The sequence below is a fragment of the Homalodisca vitripennis genome, unplaced genomic scaffold, assembly GCF_021130785.1.
Source record: "Homalodisca vitripennis isolate AUS2020 unplaced genomic scaffold, UT_GWSS_2.1 ScUCBcl_4779;HRSCAF=11155, whole genome shotgun sequence".
Classification (NCBI taxonomy): domain Eukaryota; kingdom Metazoa; phylum Arthropoda; class Insecta; order Hemiptera; family Cicadellidae; genus Homalodisca; species Homalodisca vitripennis.
The window spans coordinates 29,273-56,846 of NW_025780899.1; the positions used below are offsets into that span (position 1 = coordinate 29,273).

Sequence of the window (27,574 nt, forward strand, 5' to 3'; positions counted from 1 at the left end):
GCTCTATGTAATAAACATGGCAATGACTGTATGAAAGCTAGTAAACTTTTATTCCCATCGGCATGCTTTAAATATATGACGAAACTTAAATTGCAACACATTGTATAAAATAAATTTGAGACAATACCCATCATGATCAAATGTACAGACCTTTTATGATTCAAACAATTAAATATTAATATTCTTAAAAACATTTAGAGAAGGTACTCCCCAACTGAATAAAACCATTTCTGAATCAAATAAACCATTGACTGCTCATTGAAAATGGATTGTTCTTCAGTATTATTTAAATGGTTCAGAGAGAGGGTTTTCTGGGCATCGCTCCAAAACTTTGTGGGCTGCAGCTGCTGACCTTCTTTGATATAGGCCAACTATAATAGGGCACAATTAGTTTATTTACAGGTATAATAAAACCAATTTTAAAAAGTACTTAGGTGTTGAGATCCAAAGAATACCATACTGTAACAGTAACTCGAACTGTTCTAAGTAGATTAGCTTAAGTAAATGTATATAATGGTATCATTCCAACTGGGACAAGAGGTAAGACGGAGACAGGGATACATGAACATAGCTAATATGAGACCTCCAAATCAATTATTGTTACAATATTGGTAATAGCTGGTGTAATGGATGTGAAGACGTCAAACACTATGCCATTCATTGAAGCCTTGTTGGTAATAAATTTAAAACCAAGACATATAATTAGTAAAAAGCTTTATGCATTTCTAGCTTCTAAGAAATGTTTAAGTTAAGTCATGCCAACTTTGGATAATGTTTATGCTGCTAATAACAGTAACATTAAATGTTTCGAGCTTTGTTATTTTTATATAATGTATATGGATATGTGAATGCAGGGTGGATCCATTCAAGATCACCGCCATTCAACCCCCAGTCAGTGATTTACAGAGCTCTATTTTGTAAGTTAGTACATAAGCTCATGTGAAATTTTACTAGGACTGAAGTTTTGAGCAAAGAGTTTGCAAAAACTTGGCCATTCTGCTTCAGAGATAATCTGACACAAAGATTTTGATGTTGAGTCCAAAGGTAATACTCAGATAAAATAAAGGTTAGTATATTCAAGACAACTGCATTTGAATAGAGAATGGCACACAATTTGGAAGGCCTGTTATTGTGAAAGGTCGGGGTCAAATATTCTACTACAATATTTAAAAATATATTACTAACATATTTTACTAATTAATTTTTATTGAAAAATTAACTACATCCAAACTAATAAAAACTTAATTTCATTATTGGATGAGACACATCTTTAAAAGATTATTGGTAGAGAAATTAAGCTACAGTTAATCATTAAATAGTTTAATTGCCATTTGATTGGCTTCAGTTAGAGCCAGCTTGACGATTCTATCAACATCAGAAGGAGGGATGTGAATGGGTTTCAGATTGAAGACGAGGCGGGGGTCTTGACCTCGTGGTGGCCCGCCACTTCCCCCCACCACTTCCACCACAGGCTTCATCCACGTCTCAGCATTGGCATTATGTGATACCCTGGCCTGCACAGCACATATACATAAATTAATAACCCAGTAACAAAAGTTAGGATTAAAAAGCATACATAAAACTTAATATAATTATAATAGTTGTTGATAATCTAAAATATTACGGGAAATTTCTTTTAACTAATTGTTTTGTTTCCTACATTTCCTTGACTATACAGAAAACTCCCATGGTTAGTCTTAAAAATATCTTAAAGTATTTCTGCTAATATATTCAGAAGAAAAGTAAATAATTTTAATTTATTGCCATATGACACATTATAAAGTAAAATCCTGTAACTAAGTAATAAAAAAGAAAACTTGCTATACACAGACATCACATGTGACCAAAAATTGAATATTAAAGAGTAATTATAGTGATTTTAACTTAGGCACTCTTTTATCATTGTTTAAACCCAATATTTGAAAACAAAGAAAGAAAAATTGAATATTTCAAGCCAATTTGGCCAGTTTTGGGTATAAATTCACTTATACGACTGGTTGATGGATTGGGTCTTTCTAAGTTGCATCATATAAAATGTGATGCTCAGGAGCCAATACATTAGTGATAACAATTGAAAATAAATCCTCCTTAATCTTTGAAGTAGTATAAGTGAATCAAACCAAGAGACTGTTTATCAAGTTTAGCCATATGCCATAGCCATACTATGCTCTGGTACTGAGGTGAGTAAAGAAACCGATGGAGAGATGAACTGAAGTAAGAATCAGATGTGTGACCGAGACAATGTTCAGCCACTCAGGCTGCTACCTAACATTAGCAACTCTTAAACATAGTAGTGCTTCGCCATTGTTTACAGACAACAGAATTGAATTACCATGATAGAAAGTAACAAGCTGGTCGTAAATACATCATCTGACAGAAAAGCCAATCACATTGCAATTCTCAAGGCCATTACTTACGAGATGGGCGTTTTTCAATATGAATCTGAATACATACTCAACTTTATGACAAAACACAAAAAGTAATGTGTTTTTAACACAGCAACAACTGTAACCCACACGAAAATAGTCCGATGACATATGAGGCCTGTTCCCGCTATGGAGTGGCTAGGGCCCCATTAATGCCTTTATGATTTAATTCATTTCAAAATTTATTTATTCAACAAAGCACAAGTGTACATGAATGGCATCTACATGTACATGTATATAAACTTACTCTAATGTATACAATTTATGTACATAAAATGGCTGAAACTTAAATGTTTTAATTAAAACATTAGTAAAGTAAACCATTAACCCATGAGCACATCAATACAACATTCCTCTAATAAATAAATAGGTTATCCAATTAGAAATGTTTTTATTTTCTTTTTGAATATGTTTTGGTTTTCTGTTTTTTTTTCTTTTAACTCACATGGCATATGATTAAAAACCTGAATTCCTGCATAGCTAGGTTTATTGGCATACAGTCCTAGTGTATGACTACCATAAGCTGGTTGCTGATTCTTGTGTAATAACTGTGGCAATATCCCATTTTGGTTGGTTGGTCTAAATTGCTCTTAATATGAATTATCAACTGATAAATGTACAATCTGTAAACAGTAGCAAATCTCAATGATTGGAAACGTTGTTTAACAGAATCCTGACAACCTAATTTTGATATTAATCCAATGGTTTTTTTTTGTAAGATTAGAACTTGTTTTAAGTAATGTTCAATGTTGCACCATATAGGGATAGACTAAATAATATATGAGATTCCACAAATGCAAAATGTTTGTTTTAATGTTTCTAAACTATTTTGACATCATTCTTAGTGCATACAGTTCTAAGGATATTTTAAAAAGAACTTTATTGATTTACACGTTGTCTGCTAAATAGATGAATGAAATCAAACTTGATGGTAACAGGTGGTGAGGTTTGTTTTCTAAAACACATGTTGAGATGAATCAGTTGGTTTTTCCATACACATAAAACTGGCAACAGTGTTGGCCGCAGGGTATACAGGAGGGTGTCAGACGCATTGGACTGTTTTCGTGCAGCCTGCTCTAGATACTGACCTGAGGTACACAACATCTAGCTTTGAGTTGGCCCTCAGCGTAGGCGAATATAAGAACAGGCAGGTGTAGAGGGCACATCCTGGTCACCTTCTGCAGGGGAATGCTGTCCAGATGAGAAGTTGTCTGCAGACAGTACACCAGGAACTGGCATCCAGTGTCAGCAGCTATTGAATTTAGTACTTCTTTCATTTCCTTCTCCACAGTCTGCCTATTGCAACAAATAAATGGCGTCAATGATGTGTTACAAAAACTCATTGCACATCCAAAGAATGTATTTTTCTCATAGTTAACAAAACTTTCAATATTATAAAAAAGTTGTCATTTTCTTCAAAAACTTTAAATGCAATTTTTTTAATTCATTATAGACAATTTGAAAGAATTACAGAAGAATTACTTCACATTATTATTGTATATCAAGATGAGTTTATAAACAGTATCACAGCATTTTGAGATGTGACATCTACTCTCTTCTTCATGGGAAGAACTGGCAACATAAAATTAAGAATGTAGACCAATTTTAAAAACCACAAAGTGGTACTACAAACTCTTCACTTGGAACCGAACACAAGGGAACATTGCAACTTATAAACATAATAAAATCATAAGTAATAACACTTAGACACTCTAAATCAATGATCCTGGGTTCAAAAACACTTTAAAGAAATATATCATTTTGTTTCCCTTACCCCAAATGTCCAACAGACATTTTTTCTTCTCATGTTTGCATGTTCAGATACCTTTTTTTACATAATCTGTACAGTTATTTTCTGAGCTGTATTATCGTTGCAGTTAAATTCTGCAAAGTGTTCTGTGCATATACGGACTGGAGAAGGAGGAAAGAGGAAGAAGACCAAGAGGAAGACCGAGAGGAAGATGGGAAGACCAAGTGTGGAAAGACATAGAGAGAAGGGGACTACAGAAAATACGGGTGGAGGAAGAGGAGACTTGGAATGATAGACAAAAGTGGAAGAGGCTGTGTACGACGACCCGTGATAACGGAAACGTCTGATGATGATGATGATGACTACATTCTGTACAAGCTGGGAAGGCAGCTGAAAGATGAGTAACCTCCTCACTTATGTGTGGAATCATCTGGTCATCCAGCTGCCTGGGCAGATTATACATACCTCAGAGTCACTCTGGCAGATTCCTTCAAAGATTTGGCTGCAGATTCCAATTGTGACAGTGCTTCTACACGGTCAGCATAAGGTATCAAAAGCTCTGTTGTTTGCCTTTTCATTGACTGCAATGAACTCTCCAGTTCTTCCAACTGAAAAATGACATAGTAATATTAATTATTTTGGAACCATAACAGAGATTGTCCAATTATTATCTGAAAATAACTTTCTTCATTTACTCTATCACAGTTCCTCCTATCAGCAATTCTTCTCTCAGAAAATTGAAAAAGTTACTGCTGTTGTAAAAATGAACAAATCTAATATATACATAGTTACAAAGAATTAACTAATTAATCAGAGGGTGGTAAGAAACTAGACAATGTTCTTACATTACGGTAGTATTATTTAAATTGAATTCCTGAACATTCTATCTGCAACTAGAGCTCTCTAAAAAGTCTAAAATTGGTTTTCAATTTTATTGTACTTGATAAGAAAGTGTTACCTTCGTGTTATTGTCACTCGCCGCAGTACTGATATCCTCACGCACTGCAGCAACATCACGTAAGACTGCCTGACCATCCTGCCGAACCTGTTGCACGGTCGCACCGGTCACAGCCATCAGCGACTTGACTCCCGATCCTTGGCTTTTGACCGAACTGACACAGAAGTCCTGGATGTCTGCAGTGTTGAGAACATGAGTCCCACAGCAGGCCTCTCTAAGGAACACTGTTAATATTATACATACTTACTTTTGTCACGTTCACTTTCTAATCTAACCTCTCTCTCTCTACTGAAGAAATTAAAGAGCTGAATAAAAATATAACTAACCCTTCCCACACCATATATTAGAATGGTAGACTTTGACCAAAACACCAAATACAGTTATATCCAACATTATATATTATGTCTCTTGGAGAGTTTTTTAGTTCACAAAAGGCCTTCAAAATGCCTGGTGCACAATCCTTGCTTATCGCGGTTGCCAAGGAAGTAATTATTAAAACGACCTTCACCTTGCACTTTGTCTAACTCCGACCACCTGCTCGTCAGTTCTGCTTCTCCTACAGAATCATAATCAAACATCTGTGGCGTGTATTACTGCTTTCTTGATTGTCAAAAGGCATGCCTACTACATATCTCATTACTATTCTTCATTGTGTGGTATTATTATAGTAAAATGATTTAATTTTTGAGTTTAATTACATTTTACAATGAACTTGAAATTTATTTGAAATAAACAGTTTTTAAAATAGCTCTTTTTTATTTTTATCAATAAATATGCTAATTTTAAGTAAAATGTCCTGTTTTATACTTTATGCCTTTACCTGTTATATTTTAGTTATAATAAAAATTAGCTTTGAATTTACAGAAACAACATTTTTTACTTGTTTTGGTGTTATAGGAAAGTTAATGGTTTATTAGTGGCGTGCGAAGGGTTAAACTTCCGACAAACTATTTTTATTTCTAGTTTATGTAAAATACCTGCAATTTCTACATTATTTTCTTTAAAAGATCTGCTGTATCACAGAAGGGCATGTTGAGTAATTTGAATATTTCTGTGTTTGAGCCAGTAAATCACGAGCATTATTTCAGACCCATATTGTACGATATGACACAAAAAATACATTAACTATTTATTACACTACTGAACTTGAAAAGCTGCTATTTTTTTTATAAAAATAACACAATTTTAATATTTAAAATTACAGTATTATGCCTCATACTTCAAACCAGACTAAAATTGTATGTTGATATCAGTCTTCATTTTGATGTTAAAATAACAGGTATGTATGGGGGTCATTTGGAAAGTAAGATCTGTTTCATGGTAACTTTCAAGCGACAAGCGAATAGCTCAATGCACATGCACGCCAACTCCCAGTATGCCTTGCATACACAAATTGTGCTCACATTGGGTTACCAGGCTCCTTATTGAGGAACACAAAATGAAAAGAATGGGTTTTGCTCTTGAGGAAAGCGATACACTTCTAGAGAACATTGTCACAGGTGCTGAAACAGGGTTTCTCACATAGCCCCAGAAACGAAACGCCAATAGAATGGCGTCACCAGTTAAAGTCAAGGCTAAACAAACAATCTCAACATACAAGATTATGGTGACTGAATTTGTATAGACATGGAATATTGTTGGCCAAGTTTATGGTACGAGGAACAATAATAAATGTAGCCGCTTATTGCAATATTCTGACTAAACTTTGAAGTGCAGTACAAAATAAACGACATGGCCTATTGACATCTGGAGTTCCGACACCAGATCCCATTCCGCCATCCAAACCCAAAATCTCATGAGATCAATTGGTTGAGAACAGATTGACCACCCGTCGCACTGCCCGGACATTTGCTGAGCGACTTTCACTTATTTAGCTACCTTAAGGAGTTTCTCGGCAGTAAGCGCTTCAACACTGATGATGAGTTGAAAGAAGTAGTTAAAGATTGGTTATCCTTACAGGCAAGAGACTTCTATGATATCGGCATTTAAAAGCTTGTAGAACATTATGACAAATGTTTTAAAAAAAATAGAAACTATATTGAAAAGTAAGTAAAGATATCAGAAATCAAATAAAACAAGCTTCTTTGAAAATCTATTGTTATTTATTTTTTATAAGAAATCGGACCTTACTTTCCGGATAACCCTCGTATTTAGTCAACAAAATAAGAACTCAGCAATTGACAGAATAGCAACAAAGATAAAAAATATCATTATTAATGAAAATATATACAGATAAAGTCAGCCATTGACTAGCCCTGTAACAATATTATAACATAGATAACAGTTATATTCAATGCTTCTGATTCTTTTTATACATGACTAAGTTATAAACTCACTTTCGGTATAAGTGTAGTGATATCCATTAGACAATAGGCCTGCCTCCGCCATGAGAATGAAATCCCACGAGCTTTGTCCGTAAGTATTTAATTTTTAGTATTATAATAGTTTATTAGTCTCTGGTGGTAAATCCATTTTCAGCATTTAGTAGACTTCTAGTTTTACTTTATAAAACAAATAAGACTGGTGTTTATTAGGTCGTATTGCATATCATTGTCTTCAGTGAAAAGTACAACAATAAACATAAAACAACAATAACTTAAAATAACCTTTTAAAGAAACAATTTTTAGGCATAAACTCGTGGATAGGCAGATACTTACTTGGAGACAAAGTGGTCACTTTCTATCTGGATGAGATGGATGCCCTCTGAAGGGTAGGTTTCCCCTGGCAGGAGTGTCACATTGTCCAGGAGGGTCAGCTCATTACTGGAGACTGTGGTCCTCCTTACTGGCAACCTCGACTTTATCACCTCCTGGACTTTTCTCTCCAGCTCCATAACATCTGCAACAAAGTGATGTTATACTCCTGAGAACGTTTCATTTTGTAAAACTATTTTTCAACTGAGGAATTGAAAATTTAATATCACTGCAATGTGAACAAGTAAAATTTGAATAAAACTGTGATTAAAACCTGGCTTTACACTTATTTTGTATGGGTACTCATTTGAAATTTGATGATGGTAACAAAACTAGTTTATTGGATGGCATTTTTCATCTCTGCTCAATATACATAAAAACGTATGAGGATAATGCTGCAGAATAGTTACCTTTTAGTACTTTTACTAAGGATTGATTCTATTCGAGTTCTATTCTACTGAGGTGCATGGTAGGAATAAAGAATTATTTATGTGAGTTATTATCCAGGGAAGAAGGTAAATCAGTAGCAGGTAAATGTGCTATGTGTTTTATAAAGAAAAAAGAAATCACCAGTTGGATGTGAGTTCATATTAACTGCTGTGTTACTGAAGCAACTATTAGTAACACAGAAGTAACTATGAAGTAAATAGAGACACAATTAGTAACACTACCGTTTGTTGATTGATTTGAAATGTAACCAATTAGCTGAGAGTAACTAGTGACACAACCAAATAACTGGTTGTGTCACTAGTGATTGGTCACAAATTGGGTAACATTTCGTTGCTCAGCGGTATCTGGGCATGTCGTGAAATTAGCCAATTAACCAGGTTTACTGGTGACACCACTTTTTATGCTAGGCTTGCAATATACGCTGTTTCTCTACCTCCTAAACATAGTATGTGCTTTGTTTGCTTTCTTAACCTCAAAAACTGTCTAAAGCATTTTTATGTAGACTAGCAGTTCATAAAATTATGGTTTAGATATACGAAAACAAGAACAAACTTTATTAGAAAACTTTATATTCTTTGTTAGAAAATGTTCTTACCAAAACGTTGGTGCACACTTACGTTCCTTGTTGAAGTGTTGCCCGTAAGTGGCAAAATCAAAAGTAAGGTGGTCCTCGGTGACAGAGCTGCCAGTCTGATGCGTGGCTACGAACATGCGGTGTAACTCCGCGTTTAGACAGTGGGTGGCCGTGTGGCTCCTCATGTGTGCCAGCCTCCTGCCCGTGTCCACCCACACACTTACTGGACACCCACTCGCCACTTTCACCTCTTCCGTCCTACGGATTGTCCAATATCAATAATATGTAAAGTCTTCCAAATTTTTTTATGATTTAAACTTGCTTACAGCAAGAGGTTTTTACAAATTAACAGTTAATTACACAGATTGTGTTTCTCTTCCCTCCAATAAAAAGTTTGGTGATATGACACCACATGGGAATAGAAATAGCACACTTCTTTCTTAGAATTATTTATTTTTCAAACCTGTTTCAACTTCAGTGTTATTGTAGATATAGTAAAGACTGGTATGGAGAAAAATATATTGGTTGCTAGAAAGAACAGATGAGGATAGAAACAATTTATTTTTTCTGTGAAAAATAACTAGTTTTAGTGGTTCAGCAAAAACTGACACCGGAATTTGCTGATTAGAGTCTAATGATTCAAATTTGGTTTCAGAACAATATCGCTGATAAGATCATCTTGTCACAACAGAATTTGCCATGCGTCAAACCTGTTGACGGAAAGGTTAATCCACTTTTTAATATTATTCTGTCTGTGCTTATGGGTCACTAACCTGTGCGAGGATCTTAGGGTACGAAAACACAAACAGTGACTCAACGCTAAATTATCAAATCAGTTTCCATCTGAAATAAAACACATAGGTCATGTCACATTCTGCGTACTTTATTCCATATGTTAACATGTATTTGATAGTTTCACATCGCTTCACACTGCATCATGTTGCTTTCTGTGTATTCGTACCTTTATCGAACAGAATCAGGAGTCAGTATAGTACAAAATTGATGGTACCACAGCACCCTTCCAACACAGAGCAGATAGAGTTTGGCTTTCTGACTACTAATGTGATATTTAAAAGGAAACGAGCTGCATTTGTTGAACATGTTTAGTTGGTTATATAGTAGCTTAAGAAGCTTGTAAAACAGCTGAGTTAAAAACACTAATATTTCCATCTAACGTGACATCATCCCGTTAAAATATTTTGCTCTTAAAAAGGGCAATTATTTTACTTGCACATACCACTGGTACCCTCTTTGAAACATAAAAATACGGATGTACAAGATAATTTTGGTTATTATAAATATGGTTCCTATTCACTCACCCCCTGAGAGTGCCAAAATGAACGAGGTACTCTCCACAACTCAGCAGTGTGTCACAGTCCATAGTCCACCCCTCCCCTTCCAGCAATCCTCTGTCAGCAGCCTGTCCTCCTGCGGCATGGTACAGACATGTCCGATCCACCACTAGCCCCACTCTCTCCCCGACCCTGGCCTCACTCACCACTTCTCCACACCTCACCACTGCCTGCACCACACTATCCACTTTCGGGAACACATAGCCATCTTTCACTGACCAACAGTAATTGTATTTTGCAGTGTCATCTGTGGGCGGGATGGTCTGCTTCAACCGTTCTAAGCAAGAATTGGAAACGACTGCGTTCTCCGATGGCTTTGCAGATTGTAAAGTTCTTGCTTTTGCCTCAACTAGTGTAGCATTGAACGAGTTTTCATCGAATTCTAGACCTGCAAACAAACAAAATGTATTATGATTTTCCAAGATATGCAAAAAATGTAGTAAACCTAAAATGTGATAAGAAAAATGTACAAATAAATTAGTATATAAAATGATCTGAGTGAGTACATAAAACTGTAACAGACTAACAATATAATTTGAGAAAAGATGATATTTTGTAATCATGAGGAAATTAGCCATTACCATTGCGGTTTTTGAATTATGACTGACTGATGTTTGGTCTGGAAGTGTGTAAAGCTGTCTGGGAACAGAGTACTTCAAATGAAACTGTCTGGTTCAATCTGGTAGTTTGTGAAGGTCTTTTATAGTTGCTTTGGGACTCTCACTAAATAGAAAAATTTGTAACATTTTTGGAGGAGGCCTATGTGTAGCCACAGAACATTCTTAAAGGGTTAACATGGATGAAGTAAAATATTTCATTAATCTTTTGAGTTTCAGAGACAATGTACAATGAGAGAACTAGTGGGGTTATTTTCATACTATATTATTATATACAGTCAAGAGGCTTTACAAACGGACAGAATATAAATGATGAAATGTAACTCACTGACCAAGGGCTTGGCTCAACTCTTCTATGAGGTCTGGGGGGAGACCATGGGTATCGTAGAGGCGGAAGGCTAAGTCTCCAGCCACGGGAGAGTGTGCGGGGAGACTACTCAGTTCTCTGTATGCCGCAGTCAGACCTGGCGCCATGCAGTCCGATAGTTGCGCCACACGAGAGTCCTGCTGCACCACACTGCGCCATGTCGCCGCTGCCCCGCCCCTCACCACTTGCAGTACTTCCCACTCATGGTCTACAACCAGGTGAACCTACTGACACGCACTGGTCAACGAGACATATTCGGTTCTCATAAAGGTATGATTTATAATAATCTCATATTGATTTGGGAAAATAACAATTATATTAATGTTCAATTAGGGTAGTCCCAGGTGGTAAGGCAATAACACACTGAAACATATACAGAACATGTATTAACACATTCACTGCTGCCAGAAAATACGTAAAATACAAGCCCATGCTGAAAATATTTTTTTTAGGTTTTACTTACCATTATTATGTGGAGACTTCATATGCACCATCAATGATGTGTATATGTCCATATATACATATATACAGCAACAATATAGTAGCGGCACCGGAAGGTGCCGGCCGCACTCGGCAGGTCAGATGCCATTGGACACCCGACGGTGTCAGTCGCGTCCGTCACTTTCCACGCACAACACTTTTCACTGTTCAAATTGTTTACAGTATTCATTCATTTGTAACCGTCATACACACAATTATATACAATATTTACAATATTTCCACTTTTTCCTGCCTCATTTTCTTTCCTACTCATGATACTTGTCGAAGCATCTCAGTGCACATAGGCCAGGTTCGCCAGGGCACTGGGCACAAAAGAAAAGGGTCATGGTTCTTTTCTTTGTCTTTGAGCATTCTCTGCATCGTTTTCTCTTCATCCTTTCTCCTGTGTTGTCAGGTGTGTCCATTTTTGACAATACGTGTCTGACAGTTGTTTGTTGTCTAGGCCGGAGTGGAGGTGTGATTGCGTTTGCTGCAGGCAAAAGCATGTTGATGATGGACAATCTAAAGTGGTACAGCGATCTTTTCCTTGGGTTGGTTTGTAAATAAAGTTTGAAGGAGTTCACCAACAACGTCTGAAGGAAATGGACGAAGATCTTTTTGTACCAGCGAATTGATTTGTGTTCGAAGGCATAATAGCTCATAAGCTGATCATTTCGGTCCACACCCTTCATATGGGGTTGTACTGTATTATGGGCAGAGGCTTTTGGCGAGGTTGGTTATACCTATTCATTGAGATTGCCCAATCATTCTCAAACTCTGTGGATAGGTACAACACCTGACGCTTGTCGCACCATTTTGCTATCAAAACACCATTGGCGTACCGTTCTGCCTTTTCTCCTCTGGCAAGACGAGCTGTCTTGAGATCTAGCGGAACATGCTTTCGGTCTGAGCGCATTGTGCCGGTGCAGTAGGTTTTCTCACTCAGTAACTCGGTTGCAAGGGGGTAACTGATATAATAATTATCCATATACAATGAATGGCCCACCCCAAGCATTCCCCTCATCAAATACTTGACTACTTTGCTAGCATGACCTTTTCCTCCAAGTTCACCTCCCTTCCCAGAATACACAGTGAAACTTACACAAAGTCCATCCGGTTCACATAACGAGTAAATCTTGATACCATATTTATGGCGCTTTCCTTGAATGTATTGTCGAAAGTGCAGACGTCCTCTCCATAGCACCATTCCTTCATCAATCGACAACTCTCGACTTGGGTAGTAGATGGTTTTCATCTTTTGATTGAAATAGTCAATCAAAAGCCTGACTTTGTAGAGGCGATCATCAGGTACAGTCTCTTCGTCACTTTCATAAAAATTTAAACATCTTAGGATCAGGAGAAATCTGTCTCTGCTCATTTGGGATCTCACGAATCCAAAATTAAACATACGATCAGTTTTCCAGTAATCGTTTAGACGATTGATTTTTACAGTTCCCATGTGAAAGATTAGCCCGATAAATTTTTTCAGTTCAGCCACTGTCAGTTCCTGCCAATTATTTATTCTTGATTTTATTTTGAGGTTAGGGGAAAATAATATTTCCCAGGCATTTTTGTTAGTGGCAGACACAATTTTTTCCAACAAGGTATCATCAAGTAGTAAAAAAAACCAATCGATAGGATCGTTTGTTCCGGGGGCAGGTACAAGCAATTTGTTTTCTTTTGTGAAGGGAATTCTTCGCATACCTGCAGTACGAAGTGACCATATTGGGTCAGAAATCACTTGATCAGCTTCCTGGTCATCCGTGTCCTCATCCTCGATGTCCACAGGCGCCACCACATTGACAATAGGCGGCGCGTCAAGCTGGGCTTGGTCAATGTCACTCTCCGGGCCGGCAGACGCCACAGAATCGTCAGAACTACTTTCCACATCACTCTCACTCAAATAGTGTCTTATTTGGCTAGAACTAGGACCATCCATTGTTCACAACGAAGTTCACAGCCCCTACAACTATAACAATACACCAAACACACAGATTAGCCGATGAACTCAACCCGAACCACGTGGAACAACAATCAAGGGTACTCTACACGCGGCGCGAAATATACCTTCCTCACGCAGAAGCTGAAACAGCACTGACGTTGTGAAATCTAGAAGGTGGCGTGACACCGTCCGGTGCCGAACGCACCCGAGGACACCCGAAGCGCGGCACCGTGCGGTGCCAGCCGCATTCAATGTGTTAAGTATAATATTATTTATTATTTTTATTCTACAACAATATTGTTTTATATTTATTTAACAATATTTTTATTGTCGTTTAGGCTTATAAAAGCACTGACAAAGTCATTTATATTGAGCAGTATTACCACATCACTAACCTACTTAATTAAGTAATATTAAAAAAAAAATAAAGTTACGACAAAATAAGTCAATAAATAAAACAATTAAAAATAGTTGTTTAATAAAATCTCACCAGACTTGATCACTTTGAAAACTAGAAACCAAATTTATGTACTGTACATTTTTGGACTACAAATCTCTACATGCCAAAACAATAGTTAAACTTTTTAATTGGTTCTAAATTTTTCTAGCATAAAATTCTGCAACTTGAGAATATGGTATCTGCAATGGAGTCAAAACGTCTTGAGCCAAACCACTTTTTTATATGTCTGATAAGTGTCTTATATGGCAGTGAATTTGGGCATAAAACATTCCACTTAAACTTATGCGATCAGGCTTTAACCCTATGTATGTGTGGGTAATTCATGGTATTCAAACTAATAAAATCTGCCAGTATTGATAATACTGCATTCACCAATTAATGACCAGTTCTGTTTACAGCAAATTAAACTATTTAAAATTCCTGTATTTAATATGTTAACCAATTCTTTTAGTCAATACGTGGAGTATATTACCTTATTCAAGTTTATTCCGATTTCCGGGTAGGTGGGTGACAAAATTTCTGCTACACAGTTACAAACTTCTTTCACCAACTTTGCTGGATTCTTCATCTTAAATGAGTCTTCTGCAACCAATAATGCTTTCCTAAGCACTCTCCTTAATTTATGGCTGTAATACAAAAAACTAAATCAATCTTATTTCCGAATAGATTAATCATATTATTCATTCTTAATCCTTGGATTGCTCTATCATTGACTGAGTCAACAGTGTAAAATATATATAAATATATAAAGTGCAAATATCAACTATTCGTATTTCATATTTTACTATAGTCAATAGTCAATAGTCAATAGTCAAAAATTCTTTATTTACATCAGCATAAAGAAGTGTAATGGCGTCAAAATTTACAATGAATTAAAATCCAGGTCTCTTGCTTTACAATGTACTGTTTACAGAGTCAAAAAATTCTGTCATGGTGTAAAAGGGTCTTTCCATGAGCCAGTCTTGAAGGCTTTTCTTCATCTCATTCCCTCCAAGATTTTTCAGGTTGAGAGGTAGGGTGTTGAAGATTTTTCTTCCCATGTAGGATGGTTTCCTGCTGTACCGTGTAGTATGGTGTCCAGGAAGGAGGTAGTCAGTTGCTCTCCGGGTGTTGTGGGAGTGAGTATCCTTAGCTCTTGGTAACTCCATTTCAACTGTCTGGACAACTACAGAGTAGATGTACAGTGCTATGACAGTCATGAGTTTTAAAGTCTTAAAAGCTTCTCTGCAGCTTTCAAGTGGTCCCAGATCTGCCAGTGTCCTTATTGCCTTTTTTTGGAGGAGTAAGATCTTGCTAAGATTATGGGCAGATGTTCCTCCCCATACTGATATACCATACCTTATATGGGATTCAAAAACAGCATGGTAAGTTGTCTTTGCCGCTTGCAGTCCTCCTATCCACTTAATTCTTCTTATTGCGTAGATTCCAGATCCAAGCTTTTTGGTCAAACTGTTAATATGATCAGTCCAGGTAAGATCACCATCAATCACTATGCCTAATAGTTTTGATTGTTTTTCTATTGTGATGTTTTGGACGTTAGGCACTTGATCTTGTCTTCTGCTAAAATTAATTTGGGTGGTCTTTGTTGGGTTAATTGCCAGGTCATTTTTCAGGCAGTACTGCAGAGTTTTGTTTGTTGATGTGACAATGTCTGCATGCAGGCCCAGTGTGGAGTCATTTTTTATAAGAAGGGTTGTATCATCTGCATACATAATAGTTTTTACATTGTCAGTGTTGATATAATGTGAAAAATCATTAGTAAAAAGTACAAACAAAAATGGACCCAATACTGAGCCCTGTGGGACTCCTCTATTCACTGGAGCTGTTTTGGATCTGTAAGTACAGCTTTGTCCATTTGCAGTTTTCTTTACTTCAACAATATGCTTGCGTCCCTCGAGATAGCTAGCCACCCAGTCATTTGCTCTGCCTTGAATTCCTAGTGCAGACAGTTTCTTAAGAATCAGCTCATGCCCCAAGCAGTCAAAAGCCTTACTGTAGTCTAATAGGACTGCTGATACATAATTATTGTCTTCAAGTTGGTCGATGACGTATTCAGTAAGGCTTGTGATGGCACTGATTGTAGATTTTCCTCTGAGGAAGCCGTGCTGACTTTTTGTTATTAGGTCATAGTGTTCAAGGTGGACCAGCATTCTTGAAAGTGCAATCTTCTCTATGATCTTTGAAAAGGTGGAGATCAGTGAAATTGGGCGATAGTTTTCTGCTTTGGTTGTGGAGCCTTTTTTGTGTTTAGGGTAAATTTTGGAGAGTTTCAAACCAGATGGAAATTGGCCAAGATTAAATGATTTATTTATTATGCTTACAAGTGGGGCTGCTAAATGTGTTGCGCAGTGTTTTACTACTTTCGATGGAATTTCATCAACACCACAAGAGAGTTTGAATTTCAGTGACTGAATAACTCTTAGTACTTCACTGGATTCAGTAGGAGTTAGATTTAGTGGTTCACCTTGATATAAGGTGAAGGCATTTCCACTTAGGGGGAGTATGTTATTGTTTTGAATCTCGTTACAGGATTTTTCAAGTGTTTTGTCTGCAATCTGTGAGAAGTAGAGGTTTAGATGTTCGGCTATAAGATATGGATTGTTTTCTATCTTGCCATCTATTTCTAAACTCGATAAAGAACTGCATGCTAGTTTGTTTTGTTTTTCTGAATTGATAATCTCCCAAAGAGCTTTGGACTTGTTGTTTGATTGAGCTATATGTTCAGCGGCACTGTTGCGTTTAAGGGTTCTAAGTTTAATGTCATACGCTTTCTTTTTTGAAATCATTGTTATCCTGTCGCTTTCATTCCCCGTCATTTCATACTTATAGTGTGCTCTAAGGAAGTCATCTTTCATCATCATAACTTCTTCATCATAGTAGATCTTAAGCTTAGATTTACGTTTTGTTCTAGTTCTTTTCTTTGGGCAAGCATGATCCAGTGTTCTAGCCATTATGGTTTGAAATGATTTGAAGGCTTGTTCTGCATCAAGGGCATTGTGAACGGAATCCCAGTTTTCTAATGCAAGTGTAGCTTTCAAGTTTTCAAGGTTTCTCCTACTGTAGATTCTTTTGAATGAGCTTCTATTTTCATGAGTACGTTTTAATCCTAGATGGAAGCTACATGATTGTCCTAAATGGTCAGATATTCCTGTTTCAGTAATTGAAAAGCTTACTTTATCCTCTGATAGGTTTGTACATATACAGTCAATGGATGATCTTGAGTTGTGAGTTATTCGAGTTGCCGGCAGTAGAAGACGTCGGATTCCGTAAGTCAGTAAATCCTCTTCAAACAGTGTGTTGTCAGTATTTTCAGTAAGTCTGTCAAAGTTAACATCACCCATTAAGACTAGGGATTTATTTTCAGCTTGAATGGATGAGAGAACAGAAGAGATGGTGTTCATTGCCAATCTTGCTTGCCCTCCTGGTGGTCGGTAGATTCCAAGCACATATATTGTGTGTGACTTAATAATAAATTTTGCTAATGCAGCTTCACATACAAGTTCTAGACAGTGTTCTGATATGTTAATCTCTTCTGCCTCAATGTTTGCTGTATCTTTAATGTAAATGGCCACTCCACCTAATTTGTGATCTTCCCGACAAAACTTTGTAACCAATGAATAACCATCAAATTTTGTTAGTAACAGGTTGTTAGTATTTAATCCATGTTCAGTTATTATTAATATGGTTGGGTTATCAGTATTTAAAATGTGGTTAAGCCTATCTACTTTCTTAGATAGTCCTCTTACATTTTGATGGTAAATTATGAAGTCGTTTTGTACTGTTTTTTTAGTAGGTTGGAGTTCAGAAAAATTCGGGGATTGTGCCTGGTCTGGTTTATTTTCTTCTTGGTGTGAGTGTTGTCTAAAAAAAGAGAGGGATGTTTGGTTTGATGGCTGTAGATATTTTTAACGAAAAACTGTTCATAAGTTTCATTTTCTCCTAGCTTTTGGGATGTCACTGGTGGGCACCTCTTCACTTTTAAATAAGAACCAGTAATGGGGCTAGTTTTCTCTGGCGGTGTTTCAATCAGTTTTTCTGTCGGGGTTTGGCTGATTCCCCCAGTTAATCCAATTGCCTGAGAAGTTGTCGGATGGCTGGAATCCTCTGTCAGTGTCGGATGGCTGGATTCCTCTGTCAGTGTCGGGTGGCTGGATTCCTCTGTCAGCGTTGTTGTAGACAGTTTTTCTTTCGGGGTTTCACTGATTCCCCCAGTCAATCCAGTTGTCAAGTGGTAGAGATCCTCTGTCAATGGTCTTGGTTTACTTTTTGCTACCTGTTGGGAAACATTAAACAAATTTTCTTTTTTACCAAAATGTTTAGGTTTTTTAATGCTAGTATAAGATTGGCTCTTTGGTTTTTGCTTGTCTTTATTTGTTTTACTGCAGACAGTGCAAGGGACCATTTTAATCTTATGCTGTTCCGGGTTGGGATTGTTTTTGAGCTTATCAGCTAGTTCCCTTACTGTGTTTCTTCTTGCCTCTTTCTTAGCTGTGCTACTTCCAAGAGGAGTGGTGTGGTCAAAGTAGTAGTAAGATATCCATCGAATGTTTGAGTTTCCGAAGTGTCATAGCATTTTGGTGTTGGGGTCTCATTAGCTATTTCTTGTAGATGATGTTTTTCATCGTTCAGTTTTAAAAGGGATTTCTCCAAAATGCTTATCTTTTCTGAGTACTGTAAAATAAGGTGGCCTTGAGTTTGATCGTGTTCTTCAAAGATGTTTTGTAGTTCTACTTGTTGCAGTTTACTTTTTTCCAGTTGTAGAAGAGTGTTCTGCAGTTTTACCTGGAGAGCCTCGATTTTATTGATATATTTTTCCTCATTAGCTAGCAGATCTTCCAATTTAGCTTCCATACTAGCCAGGTTTGCTTTTAGGATAGAGTTATGGGATTGTATGTTCTGGTAGTCTTGCTTAAGTTGGTAATTTTCCAGCAACAGAGCATTTCCAGCCTCTGCAGCTAAAGTCAATGACGTTTCCAGGTCACGTTCTTGCGTTTCGTGTTCTTTTAATTTTGATTTCACCTCCTCAAGCTCTGGTATCTGACTGGTTTTCTTTGGTGAAGGAGCATCTTCCTCTACAGAGGGGTTATCAAGAGTCTTAACTGTTGTGCATTTAGTACAAGTCCATAATTTAACATCTGACTTGGTCATTTTTGTAAGTTTTCTCTCAGGTATATTGACACATGCAGCATGGTACCACAGTAGGCAGTGGCCTGTGCACTTTATACCAGCGTATTTGACTCCAATACCACACTCACCGCAGGGAAAGTTTGTTGGTGCCATTATATAAAAAGGATAGTCCAGTTTATATTAGGGGGAAAAGAAGTTATTACTACTATAAATTAATAAATGGTAAATTATAGCCAAGATTTCACTGTGAATTTTAATTATAGGATTGCAAGCTCTTGATAATTATTGTTGTTTATAATACTGCAGTACATGAGTTCTACTGTTTTTTATTCTAGATTTGGCAGACTTCTAGTGGTCAGGGTAAAAATATGTCAAATCAATAAAGGAAGCTGTTTTTTATACTAGATTTGGCAGACTTCTAGTGGTCAGAATTAGTCAGAGGTTGAAAATAAATGTGTTTGATTTATGGGTAATCAACTCCTTGTCAGCCAGATAGAAGCAGTACAGTGTTAGTTGTACTGCAGTCAGCTAAAAGGTGTTGTCGTAGCATAAGCACTGGTGATGCGGTATCTGAGTCAGCGGCCTTGTTACATATGGTGTGGCACTGCTGACACGGTATCTGGGTCAGCAGCCTTGTCACATATGGTGTAGCGCCTGTGAGGTTGTCTTGATGGTATTAAGATAACAGTGACGTGTTTAGTCGCTTATGTGTTGGCAATTTCTGCGACGTCACAGTCAACCTTTTGTTTTATTATTACTACTGCGATCTTGTTAAGGATAAAATTAAATGTAGTTTATTACAATGAAGTTGCTATAAGAAGAAGTTATTTTGTTCTTGAAAGTGAATTACTGACTACAAGATTGGCAGTGTCAGTTGCTTGTGTAATTTTTTTTTTTTTTTTAAGTTGTTTCTTGATGATAATATAATGTTGATTACTTACAAGTGTTCCAAGGTAAGATTTATGTGCAAGTAATAATAATTTGTTGGGGTATTACCACTTTAAAACACTACTTTCTTGGGAGACACTTCACTAGAGACTGTAGTCAGTCAGCCATTTTGTTTTTTGTTACTACAATATTCTGGTTATTTAACCGCATCATCGTATTCCAGATTGATTTCATCTACTGATATTTAGAAATTTTGTATTGTATTTCTTTTTCTTTGGTTAGTGGATTATGATTATATTTATAGCTGAAATATGGGTCAAACATGGACTGATTTCTACAAAACGATAATTAAGTACACTGACACAAACAAATGTTATAATACTATACTATTGTTACTGTAATACTTTTTGTTGCCAAAAATGATGTTAATAAATTACTTTAAAGGGACACTGTCAGTTTTTAAAGAATGTTAACAAGTGATATAGTTTTGTAGTAACATTGTTTACAATCTTTTCAGCTTGTCTACTATCGATCTAGTGAATATTTCCCTCGAATCATTTTTAAAATATATAACAAAATCATTGCCATTGACAAGATTAGTTTACTACGACTACCAGATGAACGTATCAGTTATATAGTTACATACATTTACGTAACTTAATTGATTTATTTTTCTTATATATTGGAACAACTACGCTTGACTTTAGATTGCTAGGAAAAATACCAGTTGAAAAACTTAAATTTATTATTTTAGTTACAACAGGAGATATTACATGAGAAATGCGCTTAAATAAAAATGTATTAATATTATCAAAACCTGCTGATTTTTTATGTTTTAATTGTTTAATGATTTCTGAAACTTCATTTTTGTTAGTGGGAAGTATGAAAAAAGATGATAACCTTTGCTGTAAAAGAAAATTATTATCTACATTAACAGATTGTTAATTTGTTAATTAGTAATAAAAATAAATTAAAACACTACAAAAACATGTTCTAATATAAATTTTTTTTGCAAACATCATAAAACAACTTACTGACGAAACTCACTTGGTGTCTGGGAACATGTTATCTGCTACTGCCACTGTGACCATACGGCTGTGGTCTGCCAGTATTCGGTAGGCAGTGTCAACACCTCCTTCATCTTGCACTCCAAACTTACCACGGAATGGAGCAGCTTTTGCCACCTAACAAGTAATGAATAAATGTTCACTTATGTTCCACAAATAGATAATACTTATTAGAAATGTAGCCTTGAAAAGTGTTTCATATAACTAATAAAAATACACCTTTGAACTGTTTTGAACTAGAACACAACTAGAATTATTTCAATAAAATCAAACCACCTCACCTTTGATATAGAATTAAAAAGAGGCAGAAAAAGATCTGTATCATAGTTTGAGCTCTTGTTTTGCAGAAAAGCAACCAGTCTTTCAAATCCCATACCGGTGTCCACATGGTGGTGAGGGAGAGAGCTTAGGCTTCCATCTGCATTCCTGAACACAGACACGGGAGATATGGGGTAATTTAGTACAAATTGAGATATATATATAGGAATAATGGTAATTTGAGTCTTGAAATGAGAAGAATGTACGTTATAAATCTTCCCCATGCAGTTGCAGTTGTCTTTATTGATTACTGCAAAATTGTTTACATTTCTTTAAAATATTTTTCAAACAATTTTGTTTCTGTGATATTTGATATAAAAATTTTAAGATAGCTGGTTGAAACTTGAGAAAATATTTTTTATTATTAGTACTATGATCAGTTTTCATTAGAATAATTGCAAATCAACATTGCAATGCTGTAAGATAATTACCATTGAGTTATAGATTTTTTTAAAGTAAAAACATAACAACAGAAGATTGTTTTTTTCACAAAGTAAAGTAAGAAACACAGATTTTTCTAAATATTTTAACTATTTTCACATTTTCATATCATTACCTAGAGTTCGATTCGAGGTGGAATGCACCAAAACGGCATTCAGGTACTTCTCTTTCCAAAAAAATAAAGCACTTTTGGTGTTTGTGAAAAACTTTCTTCTGCAACTTAGAAATGCAAAAACAATAATTATTTAAAACCTCATATATTCAAAATTTTCTCCTTTCTTCTATGAGGTATTGTTACACATCCCAGGAGGTTCCTCCCAAGAAAAGTTTACCTATTGTATTGGATAAACACGATGTTCCAGAGCTCGGTAAGGTCAGCATGGCCTCGGTTCACCCTGTCTGCTGCCTCTCGACTACCCAAATGGTCCACATGTATTTCAGTACAGGCACCACAGGGACCAGTCGGACCCATCTCCCAAAAGTTGTCGGCTGCACCGAACCCAAGGATGCGTGTAGGCTCCACTCTAAAGATCAAACATTAAATGTTTCCCTCTCAATTCAGTTTTTTTCCTTCCTGAGGGAAAAGGACAGTTTGTCCCCGCGCCCTCAATTCAGTTGCTAAATAAGAAACATTGTAGGTGAATTTTCAAACCTTACTCTGTAAAAGTTATCAGTGCCAAGATATGGTACAATTTCTCTGCCCCTACATATTAGCAATTTTACTTTACCATTTTCACACTACTTGACAGATCTTTGCATGTTTGTATTGTTTGAATCCCCACTAGTATCTCTAAATTTTAGTCATTATTGAATCCTTTTTTAAGAAAGATGTATACACAAATATCGTTTATGTGATTTGCAATAATTTAACCCTAGCCCTTTAAAATGGCTTGTTTCAGCATCTGCAATGGCCGCTACAGTGGGACATTTTTAAAAAGACTAGTTCAAATACACAAAGGTTTAGTAAGCCTCAATATATTTACTAATTTTGGTCAGATCTATCTATTTTTTTGATCAAATATCCATAAAGAAACTCACAATAAATGTTATGTAATATTTTGTTATTTAATTAATTTTGTATGTGCACTTATTTATTACTGTCAGACAACAAAGAAAAATTGTCTATCCAGTGGTAGATTTCACTATCCTGAGCTATCATTATGACAACTTATCAAAGCTTTGAGATAACATATCACAATACCAAACACTTTTGTTAAGTCCCCATTGGTCAATATCACCGCTTTGTATATTCACTTCGGCATAACTGTAATCAGCTGAAAGAAGCCTATTTGTTATTGATGTTATTGAGCAAAATTAAAGCATAAGCTTCATTAAAATTAAACAATCCATATTTTCTTTATCACACTACCAATACTGCATTTTATCCAAAATTGCAATTTCTGTTATAAATTCTGAACAAGAAATTTTATAGAAATGGAGTTTAAAAAAATATATAATTACCAAAAATGTAATCAAAATCTTTAATTTTATTTATATTTATCCCTTTTAGGTCTTATTCTGTCTGTTCACATGGGTCACTATCCTGTGTGAGGATATTACGGACCAAATAAGGATGAGAGTCAATACAGAACGAGGTCGATTGTGCTGATAAAAAGCACTACGATCACAGACAGGATTTGAACCTGTGTTATCTCTAACCCAGATCCAAAGTCCGATGTCTTCAACCATGTGGTCATCAGCTCTCCAATTGATTTTTTGTCTAATAACATAACTGTTGAAGAGAAAATAAAAGTTAAGTTAATGTCAGTAACCGAGTGAAATCAGATATTGTTTACTTGCATAGACATACATATTTTATGGATTGATATTTTCCAAAAACAACTAAAATTTGATTTTTTCACTATTACAACACTTAAAATATGGTAAAACAGTATATGTATTCTTAAAAGTGTAAAACATTTCTGATGGCAATTATTAATAATCACCCCAAAGACATCCAAATTTCTTTAGTTTCCAAGTCAGGAGGAAGGCCCAATCGACTGCAGCCGCTGAAGTAAGTCACATACAGTCTTCGAGGATCAATGGAGTACGGAGGAGAGGTCAACAACTTCCATGCAAGTTCGCAAGCTTCTTGCTGTAAGCAATTTTGTAATGTAGCATCCTCATTAACATTTAAAGTATTAGAGAAGTCTACATCCAAACCAATACATAAGCAAAAAAAATATTTTTAAATCTAATTGAATAATACTTTCTATTTTGTATATTCGGAGTTGAAAAAATGTGATATAATGTGTTTTCTTTGATTTTTTTAATCCATTACGATTCCTGGCAACTGAGTGAAATAAGAGTCAACCAGTAAGACAAGAACAATTCTATCACGTTTTCTTAAGTTGTTCAAGATTGTTTGACTAATATTTTGAAAAAAAAAATATAACAAATTTAATCTACTATAATGAATTCTGAGGTAAAATTATACTTAAATACTGTTTCACCATACCTTGAAGTAGTTTCCAAATGACCAATTTCCAAGCATTTCAAAAAACGTGTGGTGGTACGTATCGAAGCCAACGTCTTTCAAATCATTGTGTTTTCCACCAACACGAATGCACTTCTGAGTGTTTGCAGCTGTTAAGCACGGAGGAGTTGTTTTGTTCAAGAAAACTTCTTTAAACTGTAATTCAATTCATAAAGTCATTATAGCTATCAATTAGAAATATACTTGTAATCTTATTATTCAACGAAACTTTACTGAGTCAATCTTCAGTAATTAATACATATTTTGAGTAAAACATAGCTGTCAATAGGCCTAGTATTCCTCGATTTATTTATTCATTATTTATACAAACCAATAATCATAACAATTGTTGTTTGTTACATCTTACCAAACATAACAAGCTTCTATAATAAGGTATTTTTTTATACCTGCATTTCCATATGACAAAATAAGGATTAGCTTGATAACTTGCCACAGAATCTCTAGATCTGAGTATATAAATGAACCTCCATGTTTTGGGGACTGAATTAATGTCTTTAAGAAAGGGTCACGAGTCATCTTTGGTTTGACTTTGTAAAATGTTCCAATGGTGAGGTTACAGAGATTTGTGATCCTCAATGAACTTTTCACATAAATACGAACATTCAATGCTCTGTTAATAGATGGAAAGTTCTCCATTACACAGTACAGGTCTCCATTGTCTCTCATAGCTTGTCCTGCCTTATCTTCATATATCAAACAGGATTTCAGGATATGCCTGACATCATTCTTTCATACCCGAGGTGAGAATATTAGATGAAAATGTTTAAATGCATTTGTTTGGAAAAATATACTCCTTACATTTATATATCAAAACCGATGCTATCCAAACCACCTAGAGATAGATTTATGGAAAAAGCATATATTATATTTTCCTGAATTTGCATTACAGCACACAATTAATAAATCCTCTTTATGTAACCAGAGATTCATACGAATAGACTAATATCTTAAAAACAACTTAACTTTTTTCACAATTTCGTAATTTTCTCCACTTATAGAACCAAACAGGCTTTGATTATGGCAACTTTAAAAAGAATAAATAATCCAAAGATTAAAAAATTTGCTAATTTAATTTTTGTAATCTATTTTTTTCCAGATTTTTTAAATATTTTAAAAGTGTACCAGACTCTCTCTGGCCTTTTTTACAAATTCCCTGACCTTATCCGATTTTCATTGAATTTCCTTTGGATACACAATAACAATAATGTTGAAATCGAGAGAATTGTACCCAAATAAAAGGAGTTTTTCTTAATTTAAACCTATCAATAAAAGATCATATCAGCCAGATACAAGTGCTTTTGGCCATCAACACGGGCTGCGGAAGCACTGCTCCACACTGATGGCGCCATACAAAAAACATCTCTCAAGATAGTACCTGTCAGTAAAAATAAAATTCTAAATGGTCCTATTATGAATGCCTCTAGCCATTACTGCTTTGTAGGAAACACAAATATTGTAAATTCATCTAACCATAACTTCCTACTATCTTGCAAGAAAAGTACAGTAGTTCCACTTTCAACATTCTAAAACTCATTATTTGTCATTTTAATATCCTAAAACGTTATATGTTTTGTTCAGAAGGACAATAGCAATGGGTTAATATGCCAATCTAATTTCCGGTGTGGATAAAAATAATGTATGCAAATTGAATAAAAATTTCTACAAACCAATAAATACTGTAAAAAAACAAACAAAAGTTTAGTATCACAGCAAAATAATGTAACCATAGGTTTGTATGTACGTACTATGTACTTACATACCACACGGTAATTTCTGATCACATAAAATTAGCTTTTCTTAATTTAAAAATAACACATGATTACCCAACAAAAAACACTCTACTCTAAAAAAACATGACCAATTGAAAAGAATAAATTAATTTTCTAATATTTTAACTGCTCATGTAACCCGCAATCAAACATGTAAAAAAACTTTCAAAATGAACTGTAATAGAGTTCACGTGTCGCAATTAAGTAATTCGAGTGGACGCCATTGTTGAAGAGACTGCATGGACCAATAGACAGTGCATAACTAAAGTGTTCTGATCACAGAAAACCCAGATAAGCTATCAGGAGCAAATAACCTTAAAATTATTGATAACAAGAAGCACAAGTACACAAATATAACCACAAATTCACATTTACATTTCAAATATTAAAAAACAATGTTATGTGATTTCCACCCCCTAAAACCATGTATATATTTTTGTTCAGGAGGATGATCAGAGTACGTTAATAAAATAAAAATGTTGAAAGACTACTTCAGGCGTTAACCCACTGATACCAAATTAAAATATTTTGAAAAGAGTTGATTACACAGTGGCTTCAGCTTCAGGGAGAAATCGAAGATCAGTTACAGTTAATCAGAGCTTTGCCACAATCAAACCATTAAGAAAACATTACAACAATCCAAAGAACTAGACATTATGGAATCTTACAACTTGAAATCTCTAGACCTTAACTAAACTTATGCTCTACCTGAATTTCTTCATACACTGATTTAAGATGCAAACTTATGTAGGCCTTAAAAAACAATGTGAAGGTCCTTTGATAATTATAATCTAAAATATTTCGAAAATTATTCAAAATATACTTACTTGGTTCATACCAGCATTAACAAAAGCAAGGCTATAGTCGTGAAGAGGAACTACAGGACTAGAACGAATAAAGGTATGTGAATGTTCCTCAACAAAAAAATCCAAAAACCTTTTGCGAACTTCATTGCTTGATAAATGTCTTGAATGAAAGAACTGTTTATGAATGATATATTTTGAATTATTTAATAATTCTCGTAGTAACATTGTTAAATCACAACAGAATACCCTAACCTATAAACGGCAACATAACCCCTTTCAAATCATACTTTGTTTACTAAATAAAAGGCAAATACCAGCTGACCTTGTTCTAGCAGAAGGTATGTGGAAGATAACAGCTAAACGATGATTTTTTTCTGGTTCGTCAAGGTGACCATTCTACTTTGATACATGGAACTGCACGATTCAGACCAAAATATGTTGCTTAAATGTATAAGAATATTATGTTTTGTGAAACTATATATATTGAGTTTTTCGTTTGTAATGGCATCTTTGAGAAATTATAAAATTATGGCCGTACATTAAAGGGTGGGAAGCTCTAGCTCCACCAACATTTTATATAACAAACATAAA

The 27,574-nt window shown here is 35.4% G+C and overlaps 1 protein-coding gene across 3 annotated transcripts; it reads right to left on the minus strand.

The window, feature by feature from the left end:
- Positions 1-1,278: 1,278 nt before the first annotated feature.
- On the minus strand, positions 1,279-27,319 carry LOC124373084 (alanine--tRNA ligase, mitochondrial). Of its 3 annotated transcripts, none has more exons than XM_046831477.1 (15): positions 27,005-27,316; positions 24,370-24,543; positions 23,858-24,006; positions 22,244-22,435; positions 21,434-21,578; positions 21,133-21,269; positions 14,543-14,696; positions 11,154-11,412; positions 10,172-10,592; positions 8,896-9,110; positions 7,793-7,973; positions 5,135-5,348; positions 4,642-4,784; positions 3,515-3,722; positions 1,279-1,514 (listed from the first exon to the last, which is right to left on the minus strand). In XM_046831477.1, the coding sequence occupies exons 1-15, from the start codon at positions 27,206-27,208 to the stop codon at positions 1,305-1,307; spliced, it is 3,006 nt and encodes a 1,001-aa protein (XP_046687433.1). In that variant the 5' UTR covers positions 27,209-27,316; the 3' UTR covers positions 1,279-1,304. The 3 variants fall into 3 exon arrangements, with proteins under 3 accessions (XP_046687433.1, XP_046687434.1, XP_046687435.1); XM_046831478.1 differs by lacking the exon at positions 27,005-27,316 and adding an exon at positions 26,165-26,335; XM_046831479.1 differs by lacking the exons at positions 1,279-1,514; positions 3,515-3,722; positions 4,642-4,784 and having other exon boundaries at positions 5,219-5,358; positions 27,005-27,319.
- Between the last annotated feature and the right edge of the window lie 255 nt (positions 27,320-27,574).

Bases quoted from the DNA above. Each gene is read 5' to 3' on its own strand.
- LOC124373084 (XM_046831477.1), bottom strand. From the start codon at position 27,208: ATGTTACTACGAGAATTATTAAATAATTCAAAATATATCATTCATAAA. The intron at 24,544-27,004 runs GTAAGTATATTT...ATTGAATTACAG, and splicing joins TTAATGCTGGTATGAACCAA to TTTAAAGAAGTTTTCTTGAA. The intron at 7,974-8,895 runs GTAAGTGTGCAC...ACTTTGTTGCAG, and splicing joins GCAACACTTCAACAAGGAAC to ATGTTATGGAGCTGGAGAGA.